A 15524-nucleotide genomic window follows, 5' to 3' on the forward strand; every position below is an offset into this window, starting at 1 on the left:
GTATTGCAAAACATTATTACAAGAATCAAGGGCATGGTTCTTGTTTTCTCAAAGAGCTCAGTTTCCAGGCTGAATACTTCAGGGACATATACATGTTCTGTTCCAGCTAGAATTGGAGGAGTTAGTGTCTGAACTACTGCATCTCTCAACAGGATCAAGACTGAGTGGTTAAATTAAATAAAATCCTGTTCTCAGGAGAGTAAGTATTTCTAGCTGATCCAGACACTTCTGTAGCTCAGCAGAAAGTGGGGTGAAATACCTAGTATACAGAATGTGTGTTTTTAAAATTAAATTTGGGTCTCCAAAATAGCTGTTGAAACAACCCCATCAACATGTTCTTCATGTTCATTGTGATTGACAGACTCCTACAGAATTTCTACATGCTTCTCCCTTTCATCATCACTGGTGAAAAAGAATCTCTAAGCAAAATTAGGATATGTTTATACTATGCAAAGCAGTGTCATGTCAGACAGCATCACACTTGCCTTAGGTGAGCATTGTGAAGAGAGAAAAGTCAAGGTCCAGAAAATTCAGAGCTAAATAGATCAGGCAGAGCCCTGTGCTGGTAAAGCTACCTCCCTTACAGTTATGTGACCAGTTTATGCAGGCTACACCACACTGCACTGTGCTGTGTAGATTCCTTCCTTGAACATCTATTGGAATTTTTGCAAAGCCATTTATAATGACCTTACACATCTAAGAGGCTGTTGTATGAGGTAAGCTGGAACCTGCAGCTCATTCCCTTTTTGATGTGGTGACATTGCAGGATTGAAAGCAATAGAAAGAAAGAGAGTAAAATAACAGAAAGTGGTTAAAATATATTGGCTTCAAAGGCAGGAAGCCTAGTTCAGTGTACAGGATGCTGTCATGTATTTATCTTTTTAAAGCATTCATTTCACCAATGTCATCAGCAGTGCAGCTGCAACAGCATCCAGCCATTGGAGTGATAATTGATACCTATGTAAGAGATCATTATAAACCAGGACTGATTAATGATACAGCCATTTATCTGCTCCTTGAGCAGTCTTTTTACAATTTTATACAAAGTTATAGCAAGGCTACCTTTTTCAAATTTGTAGGGTTTTTTTTGCTGAGCATTTTCCTGCAGTATTCCTGAAAAGCTGTAAGACTGGCTTGTGCTACATTATAGCTGGATTTTGTAATTTCCTGGAAAATCTACCTGGAGTTTCAATAAAACAAGAGATAAATAACCTGACCACGAGTTCAGGAGACTCAAAGAGCTGTTTCTGGAGCCCTAAGCAAGGTGTTAGGAAGAGAGGTCTCTGTGATGGCTGAAAGAACATAAACATTTCCTGTTCATCTGGAAGGGGTGTGTAGATTTTGCTGCAAACACTGAAAATCTTCAAGCATGAACAGGAAGGACCTTCCCTACAGGGACACAGTAGGTAACAGGGAGACATAACCTATATTTTCTTTCTATACCATCACCCTCTAATTTGCTGACTGAATTCGAGAAGTTATAATTTTCACCACTCAGGACATCTCTTCCTACTCAATATACATGCAGTTTTGTTTGCAAGTTTAATCTTTTGTGAACTACTATGCCTGGTAAAGAAATGCTTGGCTTGCAGGATTGAAAATCCTGCCTAAGACACTTTGTTTTCTCTGGCCCATGAGAAAGAGGGATGGTTGCCTGGAGAAGGGGCCTGTCTAGGCTCTAGAGGGTAGGACTCCTTTGAAGTCAATCGCACAGAAGCTACGGGTGGATGTAATTGTCTGGGGGTGCCAGAGTAATCCTTGCCCTCTTCTCTCCCTGTCTTGTGACACTAGGGCTTCCTTCAGCCTTTTTAAGGGACTTTCTGGAGTCACTGAGCTCCTTCTCTTTGCTTGCTCTACCAGTTTGCCAAAGCAAAAAGCAGTTACACTTGAAACCAGCATGGCCTACCTGTTAAGTGATGGCAGAAGTTTTGGAATTGAATCCCTCCCACGCAAGAGAAGAAAAAGACCTAGTTGTATTAGCAAGTATGCTATGCAGACGGTATTTTCAAAACAAATGTGTGTGTGGGGAAATGTAAACAAACCTGCAAGTGTCCATATATTGAAAGAACTGCTAAAATTTGAAGTCTCAGGAATGAATAAATTCCTGGTTTTGTTTCCTCTCTTACACAGACCAGTGCTAGAAGAGATCACAGAAGAAGTCATCCTTGGAAGACCTATGTGGTAGTTTCATAATCTGTGAGGTAAGCAGCGGTCTTGAGTTTGGCGTAATCCATCTGATGGATCCTTGTGTTGGGTTATGAGTGACTCACGACTCACGTGTAATTTGAGAAAGTACAGTTTTACACACATTGCTTTGAAATAGTTTGAATTCTTTGTGCCTCCAGTCTGTGTGCTTAGACTGAAGGCAGGTGGACAGTATTTTCAGGCTGCCTGAGCTCCAATTGCTCTGACCTTTGAAAATCAGGGACTATTTCTTTCTGAATTGGTAATGCAAAAAATTTCAGAAAGTCTGGCTGAGATTAACACACAGAAATAAAACAAAGATTCAAAGAGAAGAAATATCTCATATTGGCCACTTAATTTTAGGCACTTGGGAATAAATCTTGAATTGTAGCTAAATTATTATGATATTATAGTGGACAGGACCTGTTAAAAAGGGCAGAGCCACCTGAAAATCCCTTTTTCAGGGATGTTTGAGCTCTAAAGAAATCCAGGGGAAGAGAACAAAGTGTTCATCAGTCTAGAAAGCATGGCCTGTGAGAAATTTTTGGGAAAGTACTAGATGATTTATGGAGAGCTTTCTCAATCTGGTTTTCTATTATATTACTCTTAGCATATTTCCTGTAAGGGTGTAATTGAGCTTTATGAACATTAATAATCCAATGAACTGCCTAGGAGATGGAAGCAGAGGAAGCATCTGGAGAAGAGCCTCCCAGAATCAGAGACATTGCCAAGTGAAGACTGTTTGCCTTATAAAATTAAAGAACTGCTTAGATTCTCCAACTATAAAATTAGAAAGAGCAAGAAGGGAAGAAAGGAGTACATGAACTTCACTATGCTAATTAATTGAAATTTTATAAACAGGGAAGTACTGCTTGGTTGTACGAAAGAGAAGAATCAAAAAAGAACAAAATTTTCTGCAGCAAAACTGTCTTATTTCAGCTGGGGCTTTCTACAAGCTGTCACAACACTGTCATTGACAGAACTGAAACAAGGGAACCAAACCTTGGTGTGTTTCTATTAGTCCACCAACCACTGAATGTAAGAGAGAAGTAGATTTTTTTTTACAATAATACTGTTGCCTCAAATTTAGAGTGTGATGTGGATACTGAAGTCAAGACATGGGGCTTGACTCGGGGCACTGACATAATTTTCCTAATTTCTTGAAGAAGTGTCTTTTTTTTCTTTCTATGGGGTAAAAGGGCAAGCTGGAAACAGTTCACTATTGGCAAAAAATATTGGTAAAATTACCAAGCAGATTGTCTAAAGAGAAATGAATGGGCCTTAGCTGAATGCCACTAGGATCAGAGCAAAGATTAAGTGATGCTCTTGCAGTTCAACTCCTCTTCTAGACCTCCCACATGGAAGGACAACTGCTGACTTCAGTCCTTGTGTCAGAGCATGTTTAAGAATTTCAGGCAAAGCAAGACAGTGAGATGATGGAAGGTGCATACCAATTGAGTCAGTATTTCATTCTCTGGTGTGCTTCAGCCTGCCTTTTTATGGTGAAATTGGATGAAGTATATATTTTGTGTTGAGCCAGGAGTTCAATGAATGAATGACCAAGTCCTAGTGTAGTAGATGCCTTTTGAGCATCCTCCTCCACAGTAGCCCTCAGCAGACGTTTTGCTGACTGTCCTCAAGGTAACAGGGATGGGCATGTGGCAAGTTCGGGTGAGCACAAGGAGGGCCATACAGGAGGACCCTGCATGGTGCGTTGGTAGTTAATTCAACCCAGACTCCTTCTAACTGAACAGCTGTAGGCTGTAGGAATCACCTCTGCCACCCTCAGTGGGAAGTCTGCTAGCCAGAGTAAGGGCTCCCTCTATAGTCAAAAGATAGAGGTAGGTGTGCCCCTGTTCTGAGCTTCTCCACCTTCGGCTAAAATGAATCACCATGTGGAGAGGGCTTTCTTTGGCGATAGGAAGAGCCTAGACAAGGGGTTCAGACTAGGCAGCTAACCTGTACATTGATAAAACTGGATTACAGCCCAATCAGTTGTTTCAGATAACCTGAATGAAATTTTTGGGGCTTTAGGTAACAGGAAAGAACCATTCTTTATTTTGAATAAAGATCAAGCCAAATATTTTTTATTTGCTGTTCTTTGCTGAAGAGGAAGGTACCTATGCTATAGATCCCAAGATCAGCCCTGCTGACGACCCACACAGAAGCAGGAATGGATGTACTGGGTTACTACGAAGTCTGTATCCTTCTTTTGCCCATCAAAACTTTGTTCTCCCATTGTGTCACAGAAGTATGGCTGCAAAGGCCATCCTCCTCCTCCCTTACATCCTCATACCCATACGGGTGTTCTAGAGGGGCACTGTGTTTTAGAAGAGGTAGGAAGATACATAAAAGCAAAACACAGTTTCTATTGATGGCATATGAAAGTTGCATTGTTAGCGGTTCAGGTGGCATAGTACTTCCCCACAGCTTTGGGGCATGTCATAGAGTCTTAAAGAAGAAAGACTTGACAACTGAGATGTAAGTAAATTGGGTGTTCAACATATTCTTAAGCTATTCTGAGTTGTTCATAGGAAGAATGACACAAGGAAATCATAGTATCACAGAGTGGTTTGGGCTGGAAGGGACCTTAAAGATGGTCTAGTTCCAACCCCTCTGCATGGGCAGGCACACCTTCCAGCAGACCAGGTTGCTCAGAGCTCATCCAACCTGCCCTTGAACACTTCCAGGGATGGTGCATCCACAGCTTCCTGGGCAACCTGTTCCAGTGTCTCACCACCCTCACACTAAAGAACTCCTTCCTAATGTCTAATTTAAAGTTCACCTCTTACAGTTTTAATCCATTACCCCTTGTCCTCTTGCTACAAGGCCTTGTCAAAAGTCCCTCGATGCATTCTGCCCTTTGTGTTGACCTCTGGAGTACACACATCATGATGCTTCTTCATTCAGTTTGCAGGAGCCATCCTCCCAGCTGAGGGACTGGTTATTCAGGGTTCTTCTTTCTTACTGGTGTGCAGGACCGGGCCCTATTTAATGTGCACTACCCAGACCCTTCTTGGACTGCAGATTTAATTAATTCCTCTATGATTCCATTATATGATTAGTTTTGCTTTTCCCTCATGATCACGTCTCTAGTTCTGTCAGGGTAATATCTGATTGCTTCACAGATACTACAGTATTTGTCTTCTCACCACATTTATTAGAAGAATCAATACAATTATCTCAATTTTGCAATGGGGGAGCCAAATTGCCAAAATTGTGAATAACACTATCAAGCAAGCATCCATTAATCTGGGGAACCTGGTTTGTGAACTATTTTTCCCTGAAGCAAAGTATAATGCTGGGCCATGGTTCCCCTCTGTTGTAGCTGCTGGTTCCTGGTCTTCACATTGAGCCCTGGAACATGAGGAACACAACCTCAGAAGCCTTCTGTGAATATCTAAATTTAAGTGGAAGGGGAAGTTGCTTCATTTATGTACTGGAAGTAGACACTTAAGGGTAGGTAGGATAAATTCAGGCCTAGGTCCCTAAATCTCTTAGTGGAACTTGTGCCTGCCCTGTGAAAAGCTTGCAGATTCCAGGAGTATTTGTGGCACAGGACGAGGCACCTCTGAAATGTAAGTCTTCCCTGATTGTGCTTCCTAGATATCTGTGGGGCTGCTCAATGAAACTGAGTCCAAAAGACACAATGAGACCAAGCTGGTCTTCAGTCTTCTCAGAGACCAGCCTCACACTGCTGCATACCTTTATTCCTGAGAAAACTCACCCATGCAAAGTCCAGTAGTCTGAAGCTAGCTTGGTAGCCATCTACACCAATTAGTAGACATACTGAATCTGACCCTAATCATCTTCCCATACGTTTTATTTACAGGGTGGAGATACCATTTCTTTAGTAACTTCTGCAGAGAAACTTTAAGAAGACACTGGGCTTTAGGTAAGTCAGCAAAACCTTTCTCACAGTCCACAGCAAACTAACCACACCACAGCATCTGTGATACCACAGACTGTGCATGGTGTTTTCCATCCACAGAAATGAGGATCACTGTGGTATCTTCTGTCTTATGGTGTGGTAAATTTTATTGCATTCTCTCTCTTTTTTAAAGGCAGTACTAATTGCTGTCTCATAACGGGAATAGAAGACCTAGCTTACAACTTTGTCTACAAGGGAGATATTTTACACCTGCTCTGCTAGGTGAACAGCTGTGGATAGGCTGTTTGTGCCACTGGGCAAAACAGTATCAGTGCTGGCCAGTGTGATACAAAGCCAAGACCACCTGTGCTTGTGAAGCTCTCAGATCACATTGCAATTGCTGTTCTATGCCTGCATGTTTAGCACACGCAAACTAGTTTGCCATTCCTGGAAGAGACTGTGTAAGTCTAAAGAGGAAAGCAAGCCACAAATAAATTATAAAAATAACTTCAACTGAAAAGCCATCTGAGCAAGACAATTCAAAGGCAGGCTGATATTTCTGCCAAAGTTGCACTAATGTATGCTGGGATAAAGTCCTACATAAAACTTTAAGTGAATCTTAGCAGAAAAACCTATTTGCATGGCCTGAAGTGCACTTGGATTCACCTGAAATCTGAAAAACAAGCTGGCATGGTTCTTTGGGAGAATAACACCATACACTGATGCTTCAACTCACAAGATATTTTCAGTACTATAAGCATTTGTCCTTGGATAGTGGAGAAGTTAAACGTATGTTACTGTTCTTCACACTGACAAGGGACTATTTCTTATCTCCTAGTTGTTCATATGTTAAATACATTAAACATTAAATACTCATATGGTGCTCACTACCGACACTTCCAACTTCCTTCCCTCTACCTCATTTAATTGAAAACTCTCTCAGGTAACTCTAAATCCCACAAGCCTGTGTCTTTCCTGGGATATGGCCTAATGTTTTCTATGCCTGAGAAAAAAGCCTAGAAAAATTAGGGCCAAAGGTTCTGGACATCAGCCACAACCTGGAAAAGCTGTATCAGAAAGCTGTGACAAATGAAAACACAATTTACCAGCTAGCTTGAGAATCAGTGTGAAGGAGGAGAGCAGGATGACCCATTAGGAGGAGAGAGACCAACCAGCTGACACTGAAAAGCGCTGGAATGAATAAGAGAGGACACGTGCTCGTTTGGTTTGGTGGGATTTTTGGTAGTGGGAGAAGGGCTCCATGGGTGGTTCCAGCAAGAAGCAAAACTAGGACAAATTAAATATAGCTACCTGCTCAGAAGATCAGCTGTTGCAACTAAACCAAGCAAAAACAAAGCTTCAGGCAGGTCAATGTGAGTTCAGATAAAGCCAGGCTTGCACACTGAGTACTAATAAAGCCTGTGGCCTGTCAACAGCAATACCAGTACTGTATTACTGGAAGAAATAGATACAGTAGTATATTTCAGGAAATGTATACATTTTTGATATGGAGATAGCGAGGCTAGAGGAATTCAGCAACATCTCTTTCACTCACTAACCTGCAGAGAGCATCTTTGCTCAGCCCCAGCTCTTGAGAGCCAACAACCTGGCAGGTTGATACAGAGAAGCAGAGAGGTGTGCTATCCAGGAAAGAATGGGGACAAAGGCACCGAGCTACCCACTAGCATGTTTATAGAAGAAAAGAAATCAAGGTGCTAGAGACACCTCTAAACAGAGGAAGTAGTCCTTAGAAATGGGAAGACTGTGGTAAGGGAAGTACCCCAGAACAAAGGAAAAAGAGGTCAAGAGTATATTACAGTGGGTTGAAATTTCTGAGTAAGAGAGTGGCTAAAACAGCTCCTAGAATTAAGAGCAGTGCCAAGTCATAACTTCACATTTTCCCTTCTTGTAACTTTATCTTCTACCATATAACAACTGTTGCTGACTTTTTTTTTTTTCCATATTATTTCTAGACACCTTGTGCTGGGTTCATGGCACTTTTTGGTTTTTCACAATTCTCCCACCCCAGCCACAGGCTGAGGCTTTTTCATGTCTCCCCATGCCCCTATGGTCACAAACTCACCAACTACCCATGTCCATGTCCCTGAACTGCTGGACAACCTGACAGACTTTCCAACAGCCATTCCTGGAGACATTTTGGTGCACAGGGTGTAATAAGTGGAGAAATGTGTTTATATTGCACAGTTACAGGTGCATCTGAGCTAGATCCCGGGCCAGCAGCTGCAGGACCTGTTAGTCATAGCTGTCAGCTGCTAATTAGCCCAAGCACAGCAGAACACTTTTTTCACCTCACAGGTCTGTGACTCTGAAGCAGTCTCTCTGTGTGATACTGTAGTTACCATGTTGGCACATTTTTTATTTTGAAAGTGACTTTGTTTTCTTTTTGTGACCCTGAACTGCCCAGCACAGAAATTGCACTGGAAAAACAAACAAACAACAAACCAACTTATTTCTAGCACCTAAAACTCATTTTTTCTACATCTTTGCCATCTAGTAGTGTGGGTGATTTTTGAGCTAAGCTTGTTATTGTGAAATTATCTGAAATGTTGTTTGAGTTTCACATATTTGCCAGAGGGCCTAACTTCTTGAGAGTGGGTTGCCCCAGGGCTGGAAAGCTGCCTGAGTGTGCCAGTGACAGGGTCTGCTTAGAGACCACTGCCCTCAGCATGTAATGGGCACAAAAGAACTACTGGGAGGAGGCTGAATACATTTTTCAGCTCTTCAGAGGAATATACTCATAGTTTCCCAAACTCACTGAGATTAGCTGAAGTAATGTAGTATTATAAGATGAAGCTTAAAGTAATTTTTTTTTTTCCAGAGCTGTATCATCCTGAAGCATTGCATTATTTCTGACATAAGGAGTGGTTTCTATGGGTTGATTCCCATTTTTTCATAATGTTTAAGCATCTTAATTGAGAGTTCTATCTGTGTTTTTCTAGGAGCTTGAGCTGATGCAGGAAAAAAAAAAAAAAAGGCTGAATAAATCAAACTCCACTATTTAGTCAGAAATTAACATCCTTTTTTTTTTTCCCCAGAAGTGGAAGAGGTGATGAAAGTAGATGTTCTCTACAACTTCGTTGGGCTGTCTCCCCTGACCTTCAGTCACTGTTCCTGTTGGGAGGGCATAGCCCCTTAATCTGGTAACAGACCTTTGCAGCTGCTATACAATAAGGGCAAATCCAGGTGCCAACACAGAATAAACCAGCACTTTACCCTGCTCTCACACCAGCTGCAGCTCTTCATTTTTCCTAATGGAAATGGAGGCTTCATGGGGCCAAAGAGAGAGCAAGAGTGTGCACAACCTGTTCCTGAATAGGTACAACCTCAATTTAAGGGATTTTTTTTTTCCCTGTAGAATGATGTCCCATATTCATTTATCTAATCTCACAGGAGCCCTCAAGAAATCAGATGTCCCATGAGCCTAGCATGGGGAGATGGGCCAGATGTGACACATGTAAAGTTCAGTCTCACCTCTTCTTAGCATTGAGCTGCCCCATGGTAAGTCACTAGGATTGACAAACATTACAAAAGCTGTGAAATTGGCAACCACATGCTGGAGAAAAGCCAGGAGGAATCACCCACAGCACCATATTTTTGTTAAGTTCTTGCTTTTCTAGCTTCCCCAGTTCTCCTTTGCACAGCCTTGCACAGTTTTATTATACTTTATTTATTTTAAAGGTACGGCGAGTGTTTTTGAGGATGTGTGCATATGGGTGTTTTGTTGCACAGTGCCAAGTGGTCTCGGACTAGAATAAGGTCAGACTGTACTGTCATAGTGTCACAGGCATCACACCACAAAAGGGCAGAGAAATATGACATGCTGAAGGGGAGGATTGTGAAACATGTTAGATGAACATCGATACCTAGAAAGTTCAAGCACGTTCAGACACATTTTAGAACTAGCTAGAGAAATGTTGCCAAACATGAAAAGTGGTAGTTAGCACTTCAGCTGGCAATCTGACAACAATGGTAGGTGTTAGAATTTGGTTCTTGGAGAAACAGTATTTGCTGTAGTTGTGCAACATCTGATTAGGAGATGGAATAAGATTGAGCTAGATATTTTGGCATGTATATTCACATTACCCCACACAGCACCAGGAAATCCAGGTGACATCAAACCCGAATGTTCCTTGGTGCTTTTGCAGTGGTATTTGCAGCTAACAACACCTCAGCACATGAAAACCAGTTGGTCTGGTTATGAGTAGGCTGCAAAATTATTTTACTAATTTTACTTTCTGTCAAAGCCCTTGAAACTGAGGTACTAGTGCATCTGCTGACTGCTTTAATCCAGAAAAAATATTACATCTGCAGAAGAAAGCAGACTGGGGTTCACAAGTTTCTACCTAAAAAAAAGGATAATGGAAAAAATGGCAGTACCAGCTCCTTAATAGCATCCTGCCAGTGTAGTGCTATTACCCAGAACTATCTTAGTGCCTAGAAGTGCACAAATTTTTGAACATCGCTTAATCTCTCCGTAGATTCTTTCCATTGCATATAAGAGTAGTATAAAATTCTGTGGATTCACGTCATTAAAAAGTAAAGTTGCATGTTTAGAGAAGAAGCACAATGCTTCTGAGAGCTCTGCTGTGTCTGAGTACTTGAGATAATGCTGGGTATGTTGGTATCTTTATTCCGGTAGTTCGTACAAGAAAAGGGGTAATGTAGCTATTTGCATTGTTCCTTTTTGCAGCCACATTGGACAGACAAAGAGCCTTCTAAAGGGAAGAGCTCTTTAGAATCCCTAGTCTTGATCTGTGAGAGACTGACTGTACTTGAGCAGAGGATGAGGGGTTTATATCTATCCTAATTAATTCTTTCAGTCTTTCAAATGCAGCAGGGGAAGACAAGGAAGAGAAGGAAGAAACTCTGCAGTGGGTCCAGCAAAACCTTCTTTTTAACTTTCTTCTAAAAGAGGAAGCTTCACATATCCTTTGGGCTATATTCTGTTATTACCCACACATACAGAGCATGATTTCAGTGGGAGTTGGGGAAAAAAAAAAATAGAAACCAAAGAGTTTGGCTCTTTTTTTGTAACTCAGAAAGAATCCTAGTCTACTCCTGAAAACATTGCTGCCCTCGTGACACAAGAGTCTCTTCACGTTTGCAGAATTTTCATTGTGGCATTGGAAAGAATTGCGCACGGCTGAGGCATAATCTGGGGCCTATCATTTTGAATGATATAGCAAACTGAAAAGGGGCATGATTTTTGCAAAATTGCAGTGGTTTTGACCATCTTGTGTTTTTGAAAGACCCCTCCTGCATGGGGGGTTCCAGACTGGAACAGGTTGCCCAGGGAAGTTGTAGAAACCCCAGCCCTGGAAGCGCTCAAGGCCAGGTTGGATGGGGCTCTGAGCAACCTGATCTGGTGGAAAGTGTCCCCGCCCATGCAGGGGGTGGGAACTAGATGATCTTCAAGGTCCCTTCCAACTCAAACCATTCTGTGATTCTATGAAAACAAATTGATCGGGACAAATTCTTTGCTGTTTCATAGGTGGCCAATTTCAATCAGAAAAAAAAAAAAAAAGCTGCCAAAAACATTGGTAGGTATGAAATGATCATTCTTTGAAATCTAGAGACCTAACAAAGTGCAGGGGATTCTCCACAGATACTTCATATTCTTGAAGGTAGCTCCTTGGTTCTGTAAGTCCCATGCAGTCTATTTTGGACATGGATCCCTTCTTTGATCAGGCAGTTGTGCCTCTTGCCTGCAGCCAGAAAACTTGGGTCCTGACTGCCAAGTTTTGTGCTGTCTAAGCTACAGTGACGCACCTCACTGGGAAGGTGTCAGTGTGTGACAGCTGGCCAAGAAAACATTTCCATCTTCCCTTCTTCTTCAAATACCAATTAATAAAGAATATATATTTATAACTTCACTTTCTTCTCCCATGCATCTTAATTCGAAACATCAGCAGGTAAGATGATGGTAAATGTCACTGAACTTTTTGAACAGAAATACTTTTACCCAGACTCCAAAATTCTGGCCACGGGGAAATACCTGACCTGAGATGCTGACCCATGTTTCTTTTTGATCCTCAAAGTGCCTGCACAGTACCAAAAAACCCACAGAAATTCACTATCAGAGGCCTTTGTTTCTAAATACCATGAAGTCTTCTGAGAAGTAAAACCATATCATAACTGAGCTGCACAGCATTTCTTATCCATTGAGAAATAAAACCTAGAAATGTTAATTACACTATCTATAATAAGTGAAAGAAGTATTTCCTAAACTATGTAGCTAATGGCAATAACATTTTGGTACCAAAGGTTAGAAATGTATTTGAAATTTTTTGAAACAGAAAAATGCAATTATATTTTCATAAGTGAAGACAGAATTAAGGAAACAAATATTTTTTTATTACCCTAGAAAATACAATCTTTTACTATATCCAGGCTGTGTTTTCCCTGGTTTCAGGTACTCTTTTGTTTAACTGTAAAAATTTTGTTTACAGCAATATTACCTCAACATAAATGTTGCTTTTTCACTGGGAATTTTATTTGGGATTTTGAGAACAAATCTTTCTGAGCAGGAAAACGGGGTTAGGACTTATTTTGCTGAAGAGCTTCAGGGCACCTCTCGATTCCGTCAGAGGTATTTTATGTGATACCGGCTCAAAAATTCTTTATCCTTATCTTGTTAGTAGAAAGACTCCCAGAAGCCAAGACAAAAAGGTGCAGTTAATATGTTTATTCAAAGAAAACATTTCTAAAATGGCAGGAAATACTGAGGAATGGACAAAGAGACAGAGCCTACATGCTGTGTGTCATTTGATGGTGTTGACATTCAGCAGTAGGTGTGGGGGGCCCAGAGTTGGAGGTTCCACACCTCCAGCAGTGATGCAGACTACCAGGCTGCCTTGATGGTGGCATATTTAAGTGTATGGGCCTCCACCAGCCACCTGTACAGGGGGCACTTGGAGGCATTGCTCTGCTATTTTGAAGGCATCACCACCAAAGGCTGCTTTTGGGCAGCAGCAGCTCCAGGAACCCCCTGGCTGTGCCCCAGGAAGTGTCCCACAGCAAAGCAATGGGGCTGTGAGCTGAGGGGGCTCTATCTGGGAGATGAAGCAAAGGGGGAATGGTGACAATGGCCGAGGGAATTCCTTCTTTGTGATGTGAAGTAATCGCATGCTGTCCCCTTCCCTGCTTCCCGCAGGGGTGTCCCATGCCTGTCCCACGATGTAGGGATTCAGGGACGGAACAGTTTCCACAAGGCAGAGCATATTTGGGTGGTGAGGCAGAAGCGATGTTTTCAGCAAAGGAAAAAATGAAAATTAGAGGAAGCACCCAGCTCGCTGAAATGTATTTAAAAAGCTCTAAAACATAATTAAAAATAATTCTGTGGCAAGATTGTAAGGTCACCATCTAACAAATGCATCGGTGCTCTTAGGAAATTCACGTTGCCAGCTATTGTGCCGTAGTTCACAGCAGCTGCCCAAAGGAAATACAGGTGTACTGGTCCCTCCAAGAGGATGCTGCATACATGGTGCAACCTCCAGGGCCACCTCAGACCTTTGGCCAACTACTCACACCAGAAGAAGGCAGCTCAGGTGGGATCACAGGAACCCTGTGTTGTCCGAGCAGCCGGAGAGCTGGCTGGGTGCTGAAACCGACTGACCAAACTCAGCACTTCTGACAGGGCTGGAGAAGACACGGACACAGGACTGAAGTAGCCCTTTAAGATGGGCCTTGAATGTTACCCCAGCGAAGGCATAGATCACAGGGTTCAGGCAGCAGTGCATGAAGGAGATGGTTTCTGTCACCTGTAGGGCCAGGGCTATCTGGTAGCTCACCTTGCAGTCATTGATGATGTGCAGGCTCTGCAGAGAGTCCAAGAACAGCACGATGTTGAAGGGCGTCCAGAAGAGGAAGAAAACAATGACGATGATGAAAATCATCTTTATCGCCTTGACCTTGTTCCGATTTTTGCATTTTTGCAGGTTTTTCAGTATCTGGGTGTAGCAGCAGATGAGGATGCTAAAGGGAATCAAGAGGCCTAAGATATTGGCTGCAAACTGAGAAACAACCTTCCAGGTATTGTCGCCTGGAGGGTACGTGGAGACGCACTGCAGAGACTGCTCGATTTCCAGCTGCTGGTTGAACATGATGTTGGGTACAGAAGCCAAGCCAGCCACCAGCCACAGGATTAAACTGACAGTTACGCCACAAGAGGCTGTCCGTATCCTCGTGGCATAGACAGCATGGACAATTGCGATATACCTGTCTATGCTCATCAGGGTTATAAAGAAAATACTGCTATAAAACCCTGTGTAATAAATACCAGCCATTATCTTGCACATAACGTTGCCAAAAACCCACTGGTCCGAAGCGTAACGGGCTTGGAAAGGGAGAGGCACAACAAAGAGGAGATCAGAGGCTGCGAGGTTCAGCAGGCAGATGTCAGTCATCGTCGTCAGCCTTTTTCTGGTCAGGAGAACCCAAAGGACCAAGGAGTTCCCCAGAAGGCAGAAGACAAACACAAGGCAGTAAAGGATTGGCAGAAAGAAGGATCTGAACCTGTGAAAGCTGTTCCCTTCAAAGCATGGAGCAGTGTTTTCATCATATCCATAGTCATATTCTGTTGTGCCAAGGAACTGGCTCGTGGGATTCATCTCAGATACCTGTGCAAGAAAGAGGAAGGAATAAATGGCTGGTTATCCTGGCACAGGACTCCCAAGGTGGCTTCTGCCTCTCTCTGTGCCACATTGAGCCCATGGGTCAGCCTGCAGGCAGAGAGGGACTGCAAAATGCAGTCTAAGTCACACTGGCTGGACAAGAGCAGCTGTGCCACCCAAAAGGCTGCACCTGCAGCTGGCCAATCCTTCCTGTACATGCGTAAGTGTGAGCACTAGGGTGTTCTTAGTTTCCCCAAAACTGCCTTTCCCCAAAACTTCCCCCAAATCACCAATGAGTTAGCCCCTCATTGGTATAGTGACAAGGAAAAATTCATGCTCTGAATAGTTCTAATGGTGCAAAATGGTACAAAACCTGAATCTGAACTAAGAGCCTGGACTTTCTTGTGGACCCCAGGGTGCCTTTTCCTACAGCATGAAGAGTCTCATAAAAGCGTCTAGACGGAAGAAGCCATCACCCAGCAGCATCACCACATTTTTAGCTGAGCTGATCAAGGCTAGATACTGGCACAGAGTCCGGAGACATGTAAGCTAGTTTTCCATGGGTGGCTACAGGATCATATAAAAAACCACCAACAACAACCCAACCCTGTGCCACTGCGAGGAGTTTGCAGAGCTACACAGCAGTACTTGCAGTGCTGAGCTCTAGATTAGCTGGTGAGCAGCTTGGCTGTGTCTATTACTAAAACACAACAGCTTGTCAGACCTGCCTGTTCTGCTCAACTTCAGTTTTCTAGTTTAGAGAAAGCCTAGGCAATCGGGAGGGGGGGGGGAGTGTTTCCCCTCTGTCATTTCTGAAGAACTGAAACAAAGACAGC

At 42.7% G+C, this 15524-nt stretch overlaps 1 protein-coding gene across 6 annotated transcripts in view; it reads right to left on the reverse strand.

Moving 5' to 3' along the window:
• Positions 1-12756: 12756 nt before the first annotated feature.
• The window catches only part of LOC127381868 (C-C chemokine receptor type 8-like), a 40081-nt gene continuing 37313 nt past the window's right edge, over positions 12757-15524 (reverse strand). For all 6 annotated transcript variants that reach the window (XM_051612769.1, XM_051612767.1, XM_051612768.1 and 3 more), the window contains one exon: positions 12757-14694. In XM_051612769.1, coding sequence (XP_051468729.1) covers positions 13630-14685 — 1056 coding nt within the window. In that variant the 5' untranslated portion in view covers positions 14686-14694 and the 3' untranslated portion in view covers positions 12757-13629. The remainder of the gene's footprint in view (positions 14695-15524) is intronic.

The sequence above is a fragment of the Apus apus genome, chromosome 2, assembly GCF_020740795.1.
Source record: "Apus apus isolate bApuApu2 chromosome 2, bApuApu2.pri.cur, whole genome shotgun sequence".
In the NCBI taxonomy this organism is placed as follows: domain Eukaryota; kingdom Metazoa; phylum Chordata; class Aves; order Apodiformes; family Apodidae; genus Apus; species Apus apus.